This window comes from Phacochoerus africanus, chromosome 13 (genome assembly GCF_016906955.1).
Source record: "Phacochoerus africanus isolate WHEZ1 chromosome 13, ROS_Pafr_v1, whole genome shotgun sequence".
Lineage (NCBI taxonomy): Eukaryota > Metazoa > Chordata > Mammalia > Artiodactyla > Suidae > Phacochoerus > Phacochoerus africanus.
In genome coordinates, this window is record NC_062556.1 from 51,388,133 (window position 1) to 51,411,085 (window position 22,953).

At 35.9% G+C, this 22,953-nt stretch overlaps 1 protein-coding gene across 2 annotated transcripts in view; it reads left to right on the forward strand.

Annotated features, from left to right (window-relative positions):
* Positions 1 to 18,399, forward strand: part of NDFIP2 (Nedd4 family interacting protein 2) — a 64,881-nt gene extending 46,482 nt beyond the window's left edge. Inside the window, exons 4-9 of one of the 2 annotated variants that reach the window (XM_047755888.1) lie at positions 443 to 536; positions 6,902 to 7,026; positions 11,339 to 11,405; positions 14,491 to 14,596; positions 15,907 to 15,951; positions 16,869 to 18,399. In XM_047755888.1, the coding sequence (XP_047611844.1) occupies positions 443 to 536; positions 6,902 to 7,026; positions 11,339 to 11,405; positions 14,491 to 14,594 (390 nt within the window). In that variant the 3' untranslated portion in view covers positions 14,595 to 14,596; positions 15,907 to 15,951; positions 16,869 to 18,399. The remainder of the gene's footprint in view (positions 1 to 442; positions 537 to 6,901; positions 7,027 to 11,338; positions 11,406 to 14,490; positions 14,597 to 15,906; positions 15,952 to 16,868) is intronic. The other variant, XM_047755887.1, reaches the window with a different exon arrangement.
* The last annotated feature ends 4,554 nt before the right edge of the window (positions 18,400 to 22,953 follow it).

Below are 22,953 nucleotides of genomic sequence, written 5' to 3' on the forward strand. Positions count from 1 at the left end.
TTTATACAGAATATTTCTTTTTTGTTTTTTTTTGTTTTTGTTTTTGTTTTGTTTTTGCTTTTTAGGGCCTCACTTGCGGCGAATGTTGCCAAATTGCCAACCATAGAGGTTGTGCCAATTCAGAGTCCAACACTGATTATGAAAAATCCGTTTTCTCTTTGACGCTAATGCAGCAGTGTCACATCTGTCTTAATTTGATGTTATTCGACTTTTAACTTTTTAATTTACTTTCACACTTACTCTTTTTGAGGGTACCCATGATAAATTAATACCTGCTAATATTTTTTGAGATTATTATGTGCCAGACATTGTACTTATCATCTCATTTTGTCTGCATGGTGAATTGAGGACATTAGAATTTATTTAAATTTTTATCTTTACACTTAAGATAATAAAGTTGTATTTAGTTGAGTGAGCTACTCTAATGTTATAAGTTTTACAGATTCAGGAGGAAGAATGTCCACCAAGAGATGACTTCAGTGATGCAGACCAGCTCAGAGTGGGTAATGATGGGATTTTCATGCTGGCATTTTTCAGTAAGTGTTCTTTCATTTCCAAAATATTTTGGGGGGTATATTGGCTGTGTGTATATTTAGAACAACATAAGACAGTGAAGAAAGGCAAATATTATCAGCATGTGTCTACCTTGTTTAAAATGGAAATTGCTCTGGATATTGAACCACTCGATCATATGTTGTAATACAAACCCTAGAACTTATTAAACACCTATCAGGTGACTTTGTATTGTAGTCGTTATTCTAGATGCTGACTGCATAGAGGTATATAAGCATATTTCAAGTTTAATATGGTTTTTTATTTTTTATTGACATACAGTTGATTTACAGTGTTAGGTTGAGTTAAATGTGTTTTTGTATGTGAAATGCTGCACGTCCACTTGGAACTACAGGAGCGTGTGTAATGAAATGATAAATTCTGCTTTTGGAGCAGAGGACTTCCACTTAAGTGTCTTTTAAGCAGGAGGAAGGGTTGGAAACAGAGGTAGTCCCGGCAACTGGAACAGTGATTTGAAACTCAAAAGTATGAAAGTTTATCTTATTTGTGGGGTATGGAAAGTAATCAGAAGACCAGAAACCTAAACAATATTTTTTAAACATTTTGCAACATTCTTAATTTATTATTTGACTTAATAAAGTAGACTTAAGCTACTTGAGAGAAGTCTTCATTATAGTCTTTATTATTTCAATTCTTAACACGGGGATTGGCACATAGTACACTCAGTAAATAATATTATGACACTCAACTCTTTAAAGTAAAAATCAGTTTTGGAAACCCAATAGTCAAGTAAGTAAATTTATTAGATTTTGATACAGTTAATTTCTGTCCTCAACCTGGTGAAATGATTAAGATTTCCTACCTTCTTTTATAGAGCACTGATGTAATTTATTTTAACTGTAAAGTTAATTTCGATAATAAAACTGAGGAATTTTACTTATTTAAAGTACCACATTCAACTTAAAAAATAGAACATATGGAAAATAGGAGTTCCCCTCCTGGCTCAGTGGTAATGAACCTGACCATGAGGATGTGGGTTTGATCCCTGACCTTGCTCAGTGGGTTAAGGATCTGGCATTGTGGTGGGCTGTAGTATAGGCCGAAGACGTGGCTCAGATCTCGTGTGGCTGTGGCTGTGGTATAGGCCAGCAGCTGTAGCTCCGATTCGGTCTCTAGCCTGGAAACTTCCATATGCTTTAAGTGAGGCCCTAAAAAGACAAAAAAAAAAAAAAAGAGGAGGAAATATTGAAAGTAGATACTTTCTGAGGTTGGATAACTTTTGAGTCTGAAAATTCCTTTTCCTCTTTTTTTTTTTTTTTTAACTTTTTAGGGCCACACCTTGGCATGTGGAGGTTCCCAGGCTAGGGGTCAAATCAGAGCTGCAGCTGCCGCCTACACTACAGCCACAGCAATGCTGGATCCTTAACCCACTAAGCGAGGCCCAGGATCGAACCTACAACCTCATGGTTCCTAGTCAGATTTGTTTCCACTGCACCAAGATGGGAACTTCTCCTCTATTTTGAAATGGTTTCTTTCTTCCGTTCTGGCTTTCATTTCATTTGCTGAAAATAGAAGTAGATAACCACTTAGAATTGTGTGAGTGGATAGGCAGGCAGTTATATTTTTTCTCTTTAGAGTTACTGAATTATATTCAAGTTGGCAACTAGCTAATTAACATATATGCAATATTTATATCTTGTGGTTTTAGTTACAATATATAGTTAGATGTGATGTGAAATAGGATGAAAATAAAATGAACACTTTGGATAATTCTGTTTTATACTATTAGTCTAGTGAACCTTAATTTTTTTTCTTAGTTTTAGTTGAACTGATAATGCTGTATGGTAATAAGGCTTCCCACTTTTTTTTTAACAAAAAGAGTAGCGTAAACATTAATTCCTTTCATGGCTATGTCTTGTAACACATTTTAATTGGAAAAGAAATAATTTAAGGAGTTCCTTTTGTGGCTCATGAACCCACCTAATATCCATGGGGATGTGGGTTTGATCCCTGGCTTTGCCCAGTGGATTCAGGATCGGCATAGTGGTGAGCTGTGGCATCGGTCTCAGACCTGTGTTTCTCTCGGTCGCAGACTGGTGTTGCTGTTGCTGTGGCATAGTCCACCCTTAGCTTGGGAACTGCCATAAGCCACAGGTGTTGCCCTAAAAAGAAAAAAAAAATTATTTTTATTGTAGTTATTTGTAGTATAAATACCTGTTTCTTAGTTATAAAAGCATGTTATTTAACACCATCTAATTATTTGACTCAGAGCTTAGTTATTATCTCATTTCTGAATTTGCGTAAACATGCTATCTTCTTCTCAATTTTTATTTTTTAGGTATGAAAACATTTCACTGATATACCATTGTTGTAAATCCACAGTAACCTAGGCACTTGGTTTACCTTATTTTTGGTCAATGGTGGTATATTAGCAAATGTGAATATAAATAAATCTATTTGATACATTAATGTAAATTATCTGCCTTTCATTTCATTTTTACTAAATTGTTTCTACACCTTACATCTTTATGCTTCCTGTTCTAAACATATTCTACTAATATTATAAGAGTAAAGTATGACTTATTTTTTACCTTCATTTCCTGATGTCTTTTGGGGGTAGGCTGTATGCCAGGGCCTGTTTAATTGTGTTGCTAAGCATAGCTTTTTTGTAGTCACTACCATCTAGTGGCTGTTCTACAAATTGCAACTTGCTATATTTTCTATGCCTCTTAAACAATAGAGTAGCTATTGTCTAGAATCTGTTCTGTTGTCTATTTCTAAAGTCCAGAAATAAATTCTATTTAAAATGATTTATAATTTAAGCATTTCAGGTTATATAATATATGCAAAAAAACTGCCTTGAATATCAGTAAGAATGTTTTAATTAAAGGCTTTTCTTGGTTTGGAGTTCCTGTTGTAGCTCTGTGGTAACGAACCTGACTAGAATACATAAGGATATGGGTTAGATCCCTGGCCCCAATCAGTGGGTTAAGGATCTGGCATTGCCATGAGCTGTGGTGTAGGTTGCAGACGCCATTCGGATCCCATGTAGCTGTGACTGTGGTGTAGGCTGACAGCTACAGATCTGATTGGACCCCTAGCCTGGGAACTTCCATATTCTGTGGGTGCAGCCCTAAAAAGACCAAAAAAACACCAAAAAACTTTTCTTGGTTTAATTCTCTCCTTCTCTGTTTTCTATGTCTACAATTCAGTCTCTTACTACAAGTAATCCTAAAAAAAGTTTACACTTAAATTTGGTAAGATAATTGCTTGTTCATGTTCAGAAAATGTAAAGAAAGAAATATATGTGTCCTCTGATAATGTTTTGCTTCTCTTAATCCTTGAAGTGTTACTGCAAAAGGCCTCATACATGCCTTATCTGCTTATATATGAGCCACAGACTGGGTGACTTAAATAATGAGAATTTATTTTCCCACAGTTCTGGAGGCTAGGAGATCAAGGTGCCAGAAAAGTTGGTCTCTGGTGGGGTCCCCTCCTGGTTTGCAGATGGCGGTCTTCTTGCTGTGTCCTCGCATGGCCTCTCTGCCTGTGTGCAGAGAGAGAGCTCTCTGGTGTCTCTGCCTCTTCCTATAAGGACACCAATCCTGTTGTATTAGGGCTTCACCCTTATAACCTCATTTCATTGTAATTCCTTCCCTAAAGGTCCCTCTCTAAATACCATCGCACTGCTATTTAGCCTTTGAATTTGGAAGGGAACACGGTTTAATCTATAGCAAGTTATAGCACATGAGCACAATTTAGACATTCATGCTGCTGGCAGACAGCGTGAAGAAAACATGGTGGTTCATTAAGTACGTTTTCCGTTCTTTGGGATCTTTTTCCTCTTTGGGGTACAATGATATGTATAATAGATGTTCGTAAGTCTGATTTTGAAGACATTGGACAGTGTTTAAATTATTTTTTTCCCCAAAGATAAACATATACATACTCAAAGGTAAAAGCATACTTTTGCTGTTTGGGGTTTTCTCCATTGGTGCTTCCTCTCTTTTAACATCATGGCATGCTTACAGAATGCTACGGTGTCGATAGCACCCTGGGATGAAGAAGTAAGGTGCTTAGGACTGCGCTGTCCTGTGCTGCAAACCTCATCTGCCTGCCCTGAAGGCGGAGGAGAGAAATAGCTCAGCTTGCCACCAACACGTAGGTGGCAACCAGTTGGGAGTCTCTAGTGCTATTTGTTCATGTAAATTCTTTACTGTAAATAGATATAAAGCTACATCTTGTTACGTGCTTTCCCCACGGCAAACACAGATATTAGCCAATGAGATACAGAGCAGCTATGTGCAATTGATTATTCTGCAGTGATGGAAATAGTCTGTCTCTGCTGTCCAGTGTTGTGGTAGCTAAAAAGCAGTGTAAACAAGCTTTGTTTACAGTAGTGTCTTCTGAATTTTCTTTGCGGGAAAGAGAAAACCTACTTTGTAATGTGAAGAGAGCATTTTGTATGGGTAGTGAGTGTGGCTAACATTTTTCAGCAGTCACTACTGCCGGGTTCTGTACTGTGCTAAGCTCTTTACATTCTCACTTAATCCTCTTATCAGTCTTGTGAAGTAGCAGCTTACAGATCAGAGAACTGTGGCTTAGGGAAATCAGCAGTGAGTCCAAGGTCATATACAGAGTGAATGAGTACAGCATGACTCAGACACGGCTCCCCTCTTTTACAGTCCATTTCTCTCACTATTGCAGCATGTAGTACAGCTTCCATAAATGAGGAAAAAAGCTGTGATTAGCAAGTATTAGGAAGGAGGAAATTGTAGGAGTAGGGACATTGCTTCAAAGAAATAGCCATTCTGTTTCAACATATTCTAAAATGTTTCCTTTTTGTCTTCAGAATCCTGAAAGATCATAATTTCTATAGGTAATTTGCTCTATTCTCCCTAAGGGTTGGTTGGAGATACTCAGGGTAAGAACATGGACACTGAACAAGACCACACTTATGCTCAAATTGATCTTTAGATTTATTATTACTACTGTCATTATTATTATTATTACTTTGCTTTTTAGGGCCACACCCATGGCATATGGAAGTTCCCAGGCTAGGGGTCAAAGCGGAGCAGCAACTGCCAGCCTACGCCACGGCCACAGCAACTCGGGATCTGAGCTGTGTCTGTGACCTACACCACAGCTCACAGCAACGCCAGATCCTTAACCCACCTAGCAAGGCCAGGGATTGAACGCGAAACCTTATGGTTCCTAGTCAGATTCGTTTTCGCTGTGCCACAACAGGAACTCTACTATTTTTATTTTGGTAATGTTGATATCTTGGACATAAAGAGGGCATTTTGATTATATTTCAAGGACCTGTGTCAGAGTGGTTTCTGCTACCAGTAATAGACCTTTACTCAACTATTTTAAATAGTTAGGGGATTATCTCACAAACCAAGAAATCCCTGGATGAGCAGCCCTCAGGTACAGACCATTTATCAGTGCTGTGGCTCTGCTTTTCCCTGCTTTTCTTCGCTCCTCTTGGAATGATGGTTTACTCCTCAGGCTGATAGTGAGATCCTTGCGGCAGTTCCAGGTATGTCTCTTAAACATGACATCAGTGGAAGATGAAGGGCCTTTCCTTTTCTTTTTAAAAAACTTTTACTTTTGAAATTCTCAAACTAGACTAGAATATAATAAACTCCTGTATATTCATTACCCAACTCCTGTATATTCATTACCTAGAATATAATAAACTCCTGTATATTCATTACCCAGCTTCAACAATGATCAATTTAGAGCCACTTATTTAAACTACATTGTCCTCCTTGCTGTATTTTTAAGAATGTTTTTCAGAAGTCCAATTAAAAAAAAATCACTGGCAGGGAGTTTTGGCCTCCTGTAGTTTTCCCAAAAGACTCAGCCCGACCTATGGGGGCTTAGTATGGGGTCCATCCTTCCCTGAAATAAAGGCTGTAGAAGTGGGTTGGTTCCTACGAAAGGGAACAATAGGTTTTGTTAGGTAAGAGGTGGGGACGGTGAACAGTACCTGCTCTGGAGCAGTCATTTATTCAGTTCATCTTTAATAAATAAATAAATAAATAAATAAATAAAAGTATGGTTTCAACTTTTAGTGATAACCTTTAAGGAATTGATTCCTGTTCACCAAACTGACAAGAAACCAAGGTTACCCATTTGTTAAAATACTTTGTACACTGTAAACCAGCTATAATGGAAAAAATAAAAATCATTAAAATAAAAAAATACTTTGAATAATGAATACGTTTGCAAAGGGTAAACTATAGTCTATAAAGAAGACTTAATTGGTATAGAGTTGAAGGGAACTGCTGTTTCTATTGATCAGTGAAGTATATTGTTTATGTTTCTTGTTAATTTGTTTCCAAAGTTTGTTCTTTAAAAGAATTATTTCTCTTGCTTTCAGTGGCATTTATTTTCAACTGGCTTGGATTTTGTTTATCTTTCTGTATCACCAATACCATAGCTGGAAGGTATGGTGCCATCTGTGGATTTGGCCTTTCATTGATCAAGTGGATTCTTATTGTCAGGGTGAGTGTCTTGATAGCCGCTGTCACTTTTGTCTCTAAAAATTAAAATACATGAAATTTCCCAGGTGGCTCATAAATGTTCATTTTGTGTATGTGAGTTCAGTTATGTTAAGACTTATTAACTTCTATACTTAATTATTATAAGGATCTCTGGTGTGAACATTTTATGACTGTATTATATGAGAGCTTGTATGTTGAAAGAACTTTGAAATCAGAAAAATTTGAGTTTGAATCTTATCTTTTTTTTTTGTATTAGTGTTGTAACTTAAGTTTTTATTTATTTATTTATTTACTTACTTATTTTTGGTCTTTTTTAGGGCCGCACCTGAGGCATATGGAGGTTCCCAGGCTAGGGGTCGAATCAGAGCTGTAGCTGTTGGCCTACACCACAGCCACAGCAATGCCAGATCCGAGCCACATTTTCAACTTACACCATAGCTCACCGCAAGGCCGGATCCTTAACCCACTGAGCGAGGCCGGGGATCGAATCCGACTCCTCATGGATACTATTCGGATTCGCTAACCGCTGAGCCACACTGGGAATTCCATTCTGTGCCTTTCTTTTCATTTTCCTGTGGTTCCTGGAAATCACCCTCTGCTACTACCTCATATCATTTACAAGGTGGTATAGAGGGAAATAACTGGACGTCCTTTTCTTTCTCACATGTCAACAACTTCTCTAGTGCCCAGATAATTTTCTGTAACCATTGCACAGGAGTGGTATTGTAAGCATGATCTTCCCCCACCTCTTTTTCTTTGCCACTTGAAAGCCCCTTTTGGCTCCTTTTTACAAAGGTAAAAAGTTTTACAAAGTTTCATTAGGTTAAGGCTAGGGAAGTGGCTATGTTAATTAATGACTTTTTTAAAGTTACCCACGCATTTAAATTCTGCTGTACAATTAATAATATATATACTTTCTAAAAGTCTTATTTAAACATCGATTTCTAATTGAATGAGTTAAGTCCTAAATTTTTCAGTAGAAATCACATATTTTGTCAGCTTTTCTTAAGTGCTTCAGACACGTCAGTTATGCACCTACATTATCAAATTGATTAAAAAATTACCTATTACAGCACTATTAAAACCGAGTTTTATGTGTTTCTTATTATTTTTAAGCTTATTTTATTACTTCCCAGGGCTTCAGTAGTCTTGTCAGACCCTGTCTCTGTTCAGACTAGATTATAGGATTTGGTTATTAATCAGTTGATTCTTGGGATTCTTGATTGGGGACCTGTGGGCTGGCTTATTCTAAGGTGATTAAACTGGGCCATTGTAAGAACTGCCCCCCTGGCTAGTTTCTTGTTTTAATTTCATTTTAAAAATGTAAAATGGGTTCCCACCATGAGTCTAATCATGGGATTAGACTTTTATGTTAGAGATAAAGAGAGACAATCACTGAGATAAAGAGACAGTCGCTGCCCTCCTCGCAGAAGTTATTGTTAGAAAAACCTCAGAAGAGCTAAAGTACATACATCCAACCTTGGTTATGTTAGTAATAGAATTAATTATTAGTATTCAAATAGGATTTCTTGCCTAAATCTCAGAATACAGAAAATGATTTGATTTTTCTCAGTTCTTCTAAGGTTAGTGAACGGCTAGGATCAGTCTAGACTCATAAAAAAAAGAAATTACTGTATTACATGCCACCTCAGCCTCTGAGATACTAGGACCTAATTCTCTCATAGAACCTCAGGTTGAGAAAAGGTTAGATGGTCTAGTTATCAACTCCAGTTATTGTGATTAAGATGGAGACTTTAAATTCAAAGACTGGTGTTTCTCAGAGCTTTGAAGGTATATAACAGCATCAGGTTTAATCACTGGGACTGTTTAATTTCCCTTTAAATTACCTTTCCTGAGTTAAGGTTAATATTATACCTGTAGTATATATTGAAAATGATATAAGAAAAGGATTTTTAAAAATCTATTGTTATATAATAATGATAGCTGCCATTCAGTGAGTACTTACTATGTTCCATCCAGGCTTAATTCATCACAAACACTAACTTCCTTTTTTTTTTGATTTTTGTTTTTGTTTGTTTTTTGGCCCTGCCTGTATAATGTGGAAGTTCCTGGGCCAGGGAAAACCTTAAATTCTTTAACCCTGTCTGTATCAGTGATGCTGGTAACAAGCCAGCCATTTTATTGATGATGCAGCTAATAATAAAAGATCTGCTAACTTGTTCAATGTCCCATAGTTTGTATCTGGATTAGAATCCAGCTTGATTTCAGTTCAGCACCTGTCTCCTAATCCTGCACTGCCTCTGTGACACTGTCCTTTGACTTTTATTATAAAGCTCCAAGCAGGACGTGCCCCTTGGAATTCAGTGTTGAGAGAGAGATTTTCTCCTAAAAGCCTGGTATTTCCTTTTATTAGATAATAAGTCATTTATAAATTGCACTGCTGCTTTTCTTTTTGTTTCTGAGTTGCTCTGAATCTCAGATTTAGTGTATCTTTAGCCCAAGATTCTGATATTATTTCTGTCTAAGGTTTTTGATGTTTTTATCACTTGTTTAAAAATGCATATATATTTTATTAAAAATGGACGAGTCTTTTTGAAAGTAGGCAAGATATAAACAATAAAATATTGGTGTTATATTAATAAAATGAAATCATGTTAATTCTTATTGTTGGTTAATTTATTTTCCAAAATTTGATTTCTGTAGCCTGTGGTTGACCAGTGAACATGATTTATTTACTTACTTAAAAACAAAAACACGACTTGGCTCAGCCCTATGATTTTGAAATACTTTTGATAACTTAGTAATGAGCCCAAAAGCTTATTATTCATTTTACATAGTGAGTTTTTGTCTTTGACTTCAAACTTGAGGTAATTATATTCTTCACTGGGGAACAAATAAAGAATAGCTACAGATAAATACTTTTGGTAAAGAATGGCTCCTTTTTTTTTTGGTCGCCTCTTGCCAAGTAAAATTATATATTAAATATATTTTAAAATATATTTAAAAAATAGAAGGTTGAAAATGTATTGCTCTGGTTTTTTTATTCCTTTTGTTCTTAAAGTCTCCAAAACCTGTAAGAAAACCTTTTATTTCTAATTGTTAATCACTTGATTAAAAAGGATTGTAGTGCTTTCCTACTTTACAAGCTATATTTTCTCAATTTTCCAATTCTCCCTTCATTGTACGTATTTTAAAAGTGTAGGAATATGTGAGATTTGCATCTATAATGGCACTTTGAAATTTCTGAAACTCTGAGAACTTAAATCATGGTTCATGTATTACAAATACTTCCTGTGAAAATATTTTAAGAGCTTTAAAAAACAGATTTAGATAACCTTTAGCGGATATGCTTCCTTACTAGTGACATTACTTATGATTTGTAAGCATTTTTGTTATTATCAAACCTATAAGATTTTAAAGTTTTTATGGCAATTACCAATGAATAGTTGCAAATAATTACCTTTGAAGTTGGAGATAGATAACATCTGAGGACAAATCTGCAATTTAGCAAACTCATTTAAATCAGATTCACTTTAGAGACCAGTGGAAACAAAGTAGATGAAACAAACAAGATTAGACTGATTCAGAAAGAAAACTTGAAAACAAAAATCATCATGTCCAGAGTCTAGTCAAGGAAAAGATACTTATGTCCAGTATCACCAAACCCTGCCTTCCATCTGCCTGTTTATAGTCTCATTTCACTGAAACTATAAACTGTCTACCACTGCCGCTAATAGGAACTGTTGAAATGCCACTTCAAGGTTCATTTAGCTGTTCTCAGCTCACTGTTGGGAACTGAATGCTGGAGCATCTAGTTTGAAAATAAAAAGACTCTAATGAGTTGAGGGTCTTTATGTGCTTGGTATTCTTGGCAGTGATTAACAGTAGGGGGTGTACAGAAGGTCAAAAGCTCTTCTTTTTAGAGGTCAGCAGAACATCCCCATCTGATAAGATTAAACTAATGTGGCTTTTGGTGTTAATATCTAAAGCAGCGGGTTGCTGTAGTGTGTTTGGGATGGTAGTTGTGGCTTTGAGAGATTATGAAAAAAGAACTGACATGTGAACTCTTTAATGAGAAAATGTTGGATTTAGATATATAGCACTTATCTTTCTTCCTTAACAAGTCATTTGAAACTGATTTTTGTTTCCAAGCTATTTTATGTTTGATGCTATTGTGTTTTTTCTCAAGTAGTTATATATGTATGTCATTAAGTATTTTTCTTTTCTGTTTTTTCTCTGTGCCATTTTAAGTGCTAAAGATTGAGATAAATCTTTCTGAAACTGAGGCTAATTCTATGATTTTCAAATTTAGGTACATAAATACATTTAATATATTTATGTTCACTCCATAGTTTTCTGATTATTTTACTGGATATTTCAATGGACAATATTGGCTTTGGTGGATATTTCTTGTACTTGGTAAGTTTATTCTTAATGTATTTCAGTATGAATAATTTGCATCTAGTTCAGTTTTGATATTTCCTAAAATTATGAAATGTAGATACACTGTGTTGTTATTTGTGAGAAATAGTTTTTCTACTACAAAATGCTCATGTCCAAACACTCATATCATCTCAGCTATTCAGATGATTTTACATAACACTCCGGGTTTCCAACTTAAAATTCAGAGCCTATCAATTTAAAAGACTCAGTGGTTGAATGATAATACTACAAAACTTGAAAATCCTAAGACGATTTAAAAAATAGTTGAGGGGAGTTCCCGTCATGGCGCAGTGGTTAACGAATCCGACTAGGAACCATGAGGTTGCAGGTTCGGTCCCTGCCCTTGCTCAGTGGGTTAATGATCTGGGGTTGCCGTGAGGTGTGGTGTAGGTTGCAGACGCGGCTCGGATCCTGCGTTGCTGTGGCCCTGGCGTAGGCCGGTGGCTACAGCTCCGATTAGACCCCTAGCCTGGGAACCTCCATATGCCTCGGGAGCGGCCCAAAGAAATAGCAAAAAGACAAAAAAAAAAAAAATAGTTGACTTCAGGAGTTCCCTGTCATGGTGCAGCAGAACTGAATCCAACTAGGAACCATGAGGTGTTGCGGGTTCGATCCCTGGCCTTGCTCAGTGGGTTAAAGATCTGGCATTGCTGTTGCTGTGGTGTAGGCTGGCAGCTGTAGCTCTGATTAGCCTGGGAGCCCCCATATGCTGCAAATGTGGCCCTAAAAAGCAAAAAAAAAAAAAAAAATTGGCTTCAGCATTTATTTTGGAAAATACACATAGATAATTTTCTTTTAATGACCATAGGAAATGTTGAGAGTTGCATATTCTATCCATTCTTTTATTTTTGGATCATCGAAACATTCTTTATATTTTTTTGAAATGAACCCTGCATTAATCATTAATCAGCCAGACATAAGGAAAAACTTTATGCCTAATGATCACAGTACTTCTGATGAGTTTTCTTCTTACAAAGAATGTCTTTTATTAATATTGATGAATTTTGTGGATTTCCAGTTTTTGTTCCCTTGTGTTTTCCGCTGTAGATATATGATTGTTAAGTTAATCTTAAAATTACCTTATACCTTTAATCCACATTTCAAACGTATGTATTGACATGAATGTATTTTGTTTGTATTTAGGTTTAAGAGCCCATGTTTCTCTAGTAACATAGTTCTACCAGAAAATAGTATTTCAGTAGGTGGCAGTGTTCTCCTTGAGTTTTTATTTAGTCCTGACATTGCATCTTTAGGATCTTTTGGGAAACAAAATTTTGGTGGTTGTTAAGGTTACTAAAGATCCTAGATTTCTCTAATGATTGTAGTGAAATTATTCTAATGTTGTGGTTTTATTGAGAGTCCATCTTGTACAAAAGTTTAGCAAGTTTTTAATATCGTTCATTGTTTTCTGATTGATTCTGTGCTCGTTATTGAGTTACTTACTTAAAAGTGAAAACATGTGTAAAGTCCATTAGGTATTTAAGTATATCGAATGACATATTTGCTTCTAAATATTATTAGGGGATTGAGGACTCTTAGGAGGAAAACAGTGGGACAGAGTAGCATAGAGTACAATGCAGAGGATGGCCCCACGTCCATACTAGCACTTAAGGGAGTGTGAAAATTTAATCCACGGTGAAAATGGTGCTTTCTCATAAACTCAGAAGAATGCTGTGCACTTCATAAAGTGCCAAGAAACAATATAGCTACTGAGTGACTGAGTTTCTAGATATAAATTGGCTTACTTCAAAAAATGCCTGAGCAGAACAAAATATGTCTTCAAAACAGCAGCTTCATTGACAAAAGAAAGGATTTCACAAATAATTGGGGTTTACATTTTTCAATAATACTTGTACGTTTGGATCACAATATCATTAACTTTGAACAGCATCTGGAAGGGCATGAGGGCAGCATTCAGAATGGGAGTCGCAAATGGAAAGAGTTGGGATATGAGAAACAGATGGTCGGGATTTAGCTGAAATCCATACTCCTTGTTTAAGTCCTTATTTGTATGTCTCATCTATCTTTCCTCTCTAATTTATTATAACCATGCTTCTTATTTTAGTGCTTCAATTACTGTCTTAGACCTAGGCTACCAATTTGTTTGAGACTTTGCATTTTAAATTGACAGATTCTTCCTCCTGGTGGTATACATATTTTCTGCTCCCATCGCTGCTCCCCCACCCCCACCACCATTACCTGGTTAAAAATTTACTGGAGTTAATAAATATGTCCCTTAGAATTGTATGCTTAAGCATATTAAAGACTTAACTCTACTAAGAATGGTAATGCTTTTTATGCTTAGCTAATACCTGTGATTTAAATGGTTGCCATTTAAAAATACTATTTTGCAGAGGAGAACCTGAGATAGATAGAAGATCCATCTCAAGTCATTTAAGAAATCACTAGAGTGGCTGCTTGCCAAGTCTTCTTTCCTGATTTTTCTTATCCTAATTTTTATTATAAATTAGTCTTTTATTGTTACTTAAAACAGGAACTAGAAATTAAGATCATTTATATCATGCACATATTTACATAATCTAAACACAGATTTCGCACATGACAGGTACTTGATCTTCTCAACAGGCTTATTATTGGTTTTATCCCACAATTGTTAGCAATTACATACATGTGGTCTCTTTTAAGTACTTCCTATTAGTAAATATGTCATAGTCTGCTTAGTAGTTATATTAGTTTAAAAGTTTAGTGTAAAAATGGAATTTCTGTGGGTTGAATCAGTTAAAATGCACTAAGTAGCTTTGCTATTTGAAGAAATAATTAAATAAGTGTATTTTTGTGTAATTTTGGATTTTCATGGCTGGATTTGCTTTACTTTTGATAATCTAAGCTTAGCAAATTGAAATAATTTGGGGGTGGCAATAAAACTTTATTATATTTCCTTACAAAAGAGTTATCACTATAGTGTAAAATATATTATGGAATGAATGAAATTCTACAGATTAAATTCCTTAGGCCAAGAGGATCTCTTTTATAATTGTCTATTTTAAATTTATCATGCCCTCTTTCTAAGAATATGTCTTTATTATTTCAACCTTCTCAGGCCTGCTTCTTTTCTTCAGAGGATTTGTTAATTACCTGAAAGTCAGAAACATGTCTGAAAGTATGGCAGCTGCTCATAGAACAAGATATTTCTTCTTATTATAGAGGTAAGAAATATTAATAACTCTTTATTCCCCTTGTATTCATTCATCAGATGCATGTTAAATGCTTAATGTGTACCCATGTTGTCTGCTCAAATTTAGCATATTAATTTTTGTACTGTTAACAGTTCCAATTGCAATTTAAGAAGTTGTAAACTTTTAAGATAACTTAATTTTTTAAAATTGAATTTCATACATTTTAATTTTTAAAATTATATTCTGAGAAGTTCCTGTCGTAGCTCACCCGACTAGTATCCATGAGGACGTGGGTTCAATCCCTGGCCTCGCTCAGTGGGTTAAGGATCTGGTGTTACCCTGAGCTGTGGTGTAGGTTGCAGACATGGCTTGGATCTGGCTGGTATGGCTGTGGCTGTGGCATAGGCCGGCGGCTACAGCTTTGCTTCCACCCCCAGCCTGGGAAGCTCCAGATGTTGTAGGTGCGGCCCTAAAAAAAAAAAAGAAAAAGAAAGAAAGAAAGAAAAAGACTATATACATACTCTGAGTAAACTACAACTTCAAATCAGACTTTCAAACTTCTTTTTAAAGCTTGACTAGACCACAGGATGTATAGGAAGTAACCACCAGCACAGCATTTGAAGACTCAAAAAACGAAATATGACAAAACACTTATTACTTTATGGGCATTTTGCATAAAACAATGTGAAATTCACATAGATACCTGGTGGCTAAAAAAAAAAAAAAAAATCCAAGTCTGTGATTGAAAAGCAGTTTGCCATGCCCTGATATTAAAAAAAAAGTGGATCAAGGAATAAAAAGTTCTGTGAAGAAAGTAGGAGTTCCATTATTATTTTCTTAATGTGTGCCAGTTTCTATCAACAGTGAAGGCTACAACTTGAATAAGTGGATATAAGAAATGAGGAGAGGTTGTCTTACTAGTTATCCAGTGAGTCTCTGGAGGCTGTGTATATAGTAAAGGCATTTATTTATTGCACAGCTAGTAAATGTTCACATGAAGAGATCTCATAGCTCCACTCTCTGTATTGCTTTTAAGGTAAATATTATACACTTCATGTCTGTAAGTAAATGATCCGAAGTTTTAAAGTGTTTGAACTGCAAAAGCAATATGCATACTGGAACACTTACCTTCTGGATGTATCTTTAAGTACAGAAGGTTTCAAGGTTGCTGTTTCTCAGTATAAATAAATTGTCTGCTTTGTGATTTGGCTGCTTAAATTTTATGCTTATGTGAGTTTTACATAAGCTAACATAATTTACGTATTTCTGCTTAAAGAGTACAATGAATAAAATTGCATTTCTGGATTATATTAAAGTATCATTTTAAATGTTCCATTAAGGTTTCTTTCCTCCTGCTGGAAGATGTCACATTTTCTCTTTAACTGGTAAAATGTCTTTTTTTTTTTTTTAATTGTTTTGTTGAGTTTTGTTTATTTATTATTATTATTTTTTTTGGTCTTTTTGCCTTTTCTAGGGCTGCTCCTGTGGCATATGGAGGTTCCCAGGCTAGGGCTCTAATCAGAGCTGTAGCCCCCAGCCTACGCCAGAGCCACAGCAACACACCAGAGCCACAACAATGCAGATCCGAGCCTCTTCTTCGACCTATGCCACAGCTCATGGCAACACCAGATCCTTCACCCACTGAACAAGGCCAGGGATCGAACTGCAACCTCATGGTTCCTAGTCGGATTCATTAACCACTGAGCCACAACGGGAACTCCTAACTGGTAAAATGTCTTTACAAGTAGTGACCGTAAGAATTTGTCAATGTTACCTGTAAGATAAAAGGCAAAGTAATTTTTCTAATTTAAATGGTATTCAGTGTGATTATCTTGCTTGCATTTTCAAGAGTCTAAAACATAATGTAAATATTTTATAGATGGTCTCTTTTAGAAGCTTAAACTTTATTATTTTGTTTGTTTGTTTGTTTTTTGCCTTTTTTTTTCTAGGGCCGCTCCCGCGGCATATGGAGGTTCCCAGGCTAGGGGTCCAATCGGAGCTGTAGCCACCGGCCTATGCCACAGCCACAGCAAGGACAGATTCTTAATGCACTGAGCAAGACCAGGGATTGAACCCGAAACCCCATGGTTCCTAGTCGGATTCGCCAACCACTGCACCACGACGGGAACTCCCTAGAAGCTTAAACTTTAGAATGTATTCTGATATATGCTACTGTGTCATTCTTACCAAAAGGATATTATATACTTAATATAATATTTTTGTAAGACGGGTTTTTTATTGTGCTATCATTTAGATAATTGAAACTTAATACATTTTAAGACTAATCTTTCTTTGTCCCCAGACTGCATCGACCAGACATTCCTTTCTTATACCAATGTGAAATTTCCAGACCATCTGTAAATCTGCAACTTCAATAGGATAGAAGACTACTAAAAACGGAAGACAAATTAGTGAAGAAAAGATAGAGCTTCAAAATTGAATGGCAGAGTGGTTTATGCTTAAAAGCCATTTCTGTTCATTCTCTTAATATTTCATTTGCTTTGCGCATTTGCATATGTGCCCATTTAAAAGATTTGCATATTCTTGAAAGAAACCAGAAACCGTAAAGTTGTAGCAGTAAAGTTTCGTCATATTTGATTAGTGTTTGATATAATTGAAAGAGTTGAGTGATAAACAGTCTTCCAGCATGTAAATGTCATTGACTTCTGACCTGACATTTAGTATAATAAAAATGAAATGATTAACCATGTCACATGCTTTAGTTTCTGGCTCTTAGATTTATCTAGTAACTCTGCACATCCTTTGTTATATATAAAATTTTTTGAAACTTGCAGTGCTGATTATTAGAAAGCCTTTGTCAGATTTTTGAACATGATATTTACATCATTATTTAGCAAAACGTTATGTAAATAACCATGCATAAATTACTTTCTGCATTGTTTTCTTAGAAATTGTGTCTAGATATCTTTTCATTAATTTTAAATTAAGTGGACTTAATATATATAGAAAATTTTGCCGTCAAAGATAGTTTGTTTTAGGACAAGTTTTAAGAAAAATGTGGGTATTCCTCATGTCCTTTGTAAGAACATCCTTTTTTTTTTTAAAGGGACATGCCAATTTTAGGAATTCTCAAATGAGAAGCTTGGTTTTCAGCCATTGTCCATCCTAGATATTCTTGCAGGCAGAATTGTATTAGATATTATATTTATTTCATTTAAGACTTTTTGAAAATTAATTTTCTGAATAAGATATTCTCATTTGCATTTTGTCTTTTAAAAGGCCAATAAAAGTATCTTTCAATATCATTGCAATATTTTTCTTCTTTAGATGTTTAACTTAGGAAAGAAAAACTTGTGCTTTTAAAAGCTTCTTGCTTTATGATTGTAGGCTTAAATTGTAAAAATCATTTCCTGAATTGAGATATACAAAATATCTGTTTTCAAGTTATGCAAATGTGTCTGTGGGATATAGGGGTGTGAGTGTGGTTTGTGAGAGTGTGAGTATGTATTGTTACTGCTGGAATCTGTTTTACATTCATAAGCTACTACATTTTGCAAATCATTTTATGTCTCATCTGTTTTCTTTTCAGTTATATCTTTGCTTTTGAATGCCAGCATTAAAAATGATGGGAATTATATCATCTTTTAAACTTAAAAATCATTTAATACAGCTATATAGAACTCATAAAACTGATTGCTTGTTTATTATTAGACACCGACTACTAAAAGGTACATCTAAAACGATTCAGGATCACTTGTTCCATTTCTGAACACAAAATTTATTACGCTTTAAAACTTCTTTTGTATTTCTCTGTATTTTCTTATTTACTTCATTGTCTTTGATAAATAAAACATGCAGTTTTGTTTTGCTAATTGAGCCTCCTATTTTTTTGTTTTCCCACATTCATTCTCCTCCCCTGCATAGAAGTTTTATTGTTGATTAAAGTACCCGTATGACACCCCTTTCAGTAAAACAATAGCCTGAGGTAAAGAAAATAAAATATTTACTTTAGTGGCCTGATTTGGAAATTAATTAAAAGTAGAATTTACTTATAAGAAATGTAAACTAGCGCTAGGTCTCTGTTGCATATTAATTTCCTGTGGGCCTATACTTTGTTCTTTGTAATAAATAAATATATATATATATATATATATATATTGCTTTTTAGGGCTACACGTGTGGCATATGGAAGTTCCCAAGCTAGGGGGTTGAATTGGAACTGCAGCTGCCAGCCTGCACCACAGCTCACAGCAACACTGCATCCTTAACCCACTAAGGGAGGCCACAGATCAAACCCACATCCTCATGGTTACTAGTCGGGTTCCTTACCACTGAGCCACAACGGGAACTCTCCTTTGTAATAATTTTTGAGTGAAATTAAGCTATGATACATGGTAAGTTAAAATGACTAATCATCTGTCATCCATCAATTTACTAAAATTTTATTTTTGTTTTTGTGGTGTTTATATTTGGTTTCTGCATGTGAATGTGTTGACCCAATGTCAAAACTTCACTTTTTATTTGATTTTTTTTCCCCCAAAGTTGTAAGATTCAAGTGTGCGTGTTGCATAATCCTCTATAATTGGTACAGTTCATTGGTAGTCTTAAACCTCATCATCCAATCAGGGATTTCAGAATATTATGTTAAAAAACTGAACGTTCTCCTTTGCATTTATCAAATCCTCCATATAGTTCCTGTGTGCTTGGATGGAATAGCTGCTGTTGTATTTTGGAGACACTTAACTGCCTTTGCATTTTGCCTTAAAGAGTGAAAATCACATCCTTGTTAGGGTAGCTAAACAGTTTTTGAATGAATGTAATTGGGGCTTGGAAGTTAATACAAAAAGGAATCACATTTTTTTTTCTGTAATATTTGAATAATCTTAGTTATGCCCAGAAAAATCAATTTTTATGTTTTTAGAACATAAACTGAATTTAAGGTAAACTACAACTTCTCTGTAGTGCGTTCAAGATACATTTTTGAAATTTAAAATTAAAAGACAAATTTTGTCATACTTGGTTAAAGTGAAAATATCTTTTTAAAAGGACAGATATAAATCTCTAGCCTTTTATTCCGAATGGATACACTATATCCCGTGCTTTTGAAGTTCATAAATTTTAACCTATTAAGACAATAATCATTAACATTTCCAGCAAAACCTCTAATAGCAAGAAAATGGAGTTCAAAAAGTCCAAGCGAAGAAAAACTCAGGTTTCTTAATTTCACATAATTTTTTTTCAACTGGTCCATACTCTAATGATAGTGCATCTGATACTCTAACTAGAGTGACATATATCCTGAGTTTGCTCATAATAGACCTGGTTATTCCTATTTTCTCAGCTTATACAGTGCCTCCTTTCTAGTAAGTGTCCTAATTTGGAGGAGATATTATATGATTGCCCTGTATATAACCACACTGTACTGAGAAGTGACTGTCTAAACCCACTACCCTTTGAGAGAAGGAACTGCAGTATTAGAGCAGGAGCTAATTACTCTTGTCCCAGCCTTGCCTAGACACCTTTTGTTTGACATGTAGAACATGCATAGTACGTATCTTTTCTTTTAATAGAAGTTGTATTGGAATGATTCCACTTATGGTAAATAGTAAACAGTGAGCTTTTATATATTTGAACTGCTATTAATTGTTCTTTTAATTGTTTCAAATAGTCCTGAAATACTGGTATATTATTTTTTAAAACCTCCTTCTTGGTAAAATTCAACTCTTAGATGATAATGTGCCATTTATTATTGAATGTCCTTGCCCATATATAAAACATGCTAATATGTGTTTTACTTGTTAATAAAGTTCGATAAATGTGGAAATGTGAACCTGTCATGCATCCTTTTGAGAATCAGTTTGATTCGTAATGTATTATTGGCCTCACAAAATGTTCATGTGATAGAAGTTATGTGACGTGAAAATAACTGGCATAGAATTCGGTTGGAGTGTGGAAGGAACTTCATTTAACTTGTCACAGTAATTTGTATGTCAGGAGACAGATGGCAGTTTAATTTTAACAAATGCAAAAAAGTCAGCTTTATGAAGATAATTTATGTTTATTTCTACTTTGCAAAAAGATCAGTGGTCACCACAGGTCAGACTTGCTTATGAGTGTGTATTCTTATTTGGGACATATGACCTAAATGCAACCTTCTCTAAAGTTATTTAGAAAAAAAGAAGCAGCTCGTTCTTACTTCATAAAGTTAAAAAGAAAAAGTTTATTTTGAATTCACATGTTTGCTTATTTTCACTTTACTCTCTTGATATTTTCAACTTAGTTGTTTTAGTTTTGTTTTGTTTTTGTTTGGAGAGATGGAGCTACCTGCTTCTAGATTCATTTGGTTTTCACGGAAACCATTTTAAAAAAAATCCAGTAGCTAAATAGGGAAGAGATAGGGCTATTGCCCTACAAAGCTGTTAAGCTGAGGTGATAACAAGCCCAAATCACATCCTTCTGTTCACAGAATCTTGGAGGTGGTTTTCCTCTCTCTCAAACCTGCAAAACAAAACAAGCAAACGCACTTGATGACTTTCTTACTCCTTTGTGTTTGTTTGAATTAAAACAATGCTTTACTTTTAGTGGCACTGGGAGAAGGGTCACAAGCCTTCCTTAGAGCAGTTTCTTTTCGTCTTTTAGCTTTCCCAGAAGCAAAGCGAGATCAGTAAGTAAAATAAAAGTTGACCCAAAGCTCAGAAGAAATCTGGAGGGCAGCCTCTGCCCTCAGAATATGGAAAGTAACAAATACTCTTGTTGGAAAGTATTTCCTCTTTATAGGTACAGGAATAGTACTTGTGCATAAAGCCCTAGTGTGGAAATGTTTATCATGTCTTTAACTTACCATAAATAAGTGAAATAGAGTATTTATTAAAGATGTAACAATGAACAGCAAACTTATTCATGAAAACCCTAATCCATCCCTAATCTGTTTATTTGCAGTTTAATTTTGACATATTGGGAGGGTTCTTCATATATAACGATGTAATGTTAAAACATTTCTTAAGTATATTTCCAATGGGAAAACCATATCCTGCAAAACCCCGAAGTCCTAATTTGCCCAACCCATCTGATGGATGTAGGTCACATCTGCAAGAATACTGTGGGCATCAGTCATAACCTTGGCCTTTTCTTTTTTTTCTTTTCGTCTTTTTGCCTTTTCTAGGGCTGCTCCCGCGGCATATGGAGGTTCCCAGGCTAGAGGTCTAATTGGAGCTGTAGCCACCAGCCTACACCAGAGCCACAGCAACGCGGGATCCGAGCCTTGTCTGCAGCCTACACCACAGCTCACGGCAATGCTGGATCCTTAACCCGCTGAGCAAGGCCAGGGATTGAACCCGCAACCTCATGGTTCCTAGTTGGATTCATTAACCACTGCGTCACGATGGGAACTCCATGACTTTGGCCTTTTCTGCTGAAGAACTTTTACAGTCTGTGCTGGGAAGTGGATATTTTGGTCTACGTGGGACAAGTCCCACCCAGGCTGCCTGCATCCAGGGTTTCAATGCAGTTTAGTCCAATGCTGCCTCCTTTTCCTATCAGGTAACTCTCTCCGAGCCTGGATTCCAGAGCAGGTGACTTAGGTCAGCTCAACACAATAGCGCTTCCTTATGTAAGAGCTTGAGGGGAAAGAATAATGTCTACAACTTGTCAACTCATCTCTGCTTGTACCACTGCCAAATTTGGGGGTGTATTTCACTTCTGTTTTGTCCTAAATGCCAACGAATGGTTGGGCCATCCCTGGGGCTCCTTTAGTCATCAGTCTTCTTCTGTTCTGTCAAGTGAGTTTTTGGGTTAGAGACACAGCACAGAGGGCACCGCTGTAAGATTACTCAAGCTGCCGTGACACTTAATGTGACCCTTAGGGTCGCCGGAGCTGACCACACCAAAGAGCCGTGATCAGAACCTTCATCCTTTTGAAAAAAGCACGAACGTCATATTCCATACAGTTCATGGTGCTTTGCCACTGCTGGACGATGATCGTATTCATTATTTTATTATTATATAAAAGGCTGTCATGCACATCTTTATAAAGTATTTTTTCTTCAGTTGAATTTTTCCATGTGACAAATTCCCATAGACGAGCTTATTAAAACTACTTCAAATGACAATTATGACAATTGTTAGAAATAAAATTTAGGGTAAATCTTTGTTAAGAAAAAAAGAACGGGAGTTCCCGTCGTGGCGCGGTGGTTAACGAATCCGACTAGGAACCATGAGGTTGCGGGTTCGATCCCTGCGCTTGCTCAGTGGGTTAACGATCCGGTGTTGCCATGAGCTGTGGTGTAGGTCGCAGACGCGGCTCGGATCCTGCGTTGCTGTGGCTCTGGCGCAGGCCAGTGGCCACAGTTCCGATTCGACCCTTAGCCTGGGAACCTCCATATGCCGCGGGAGCGGCCCAAGAAATAGCAAAAAGACAAAAAAAAAAA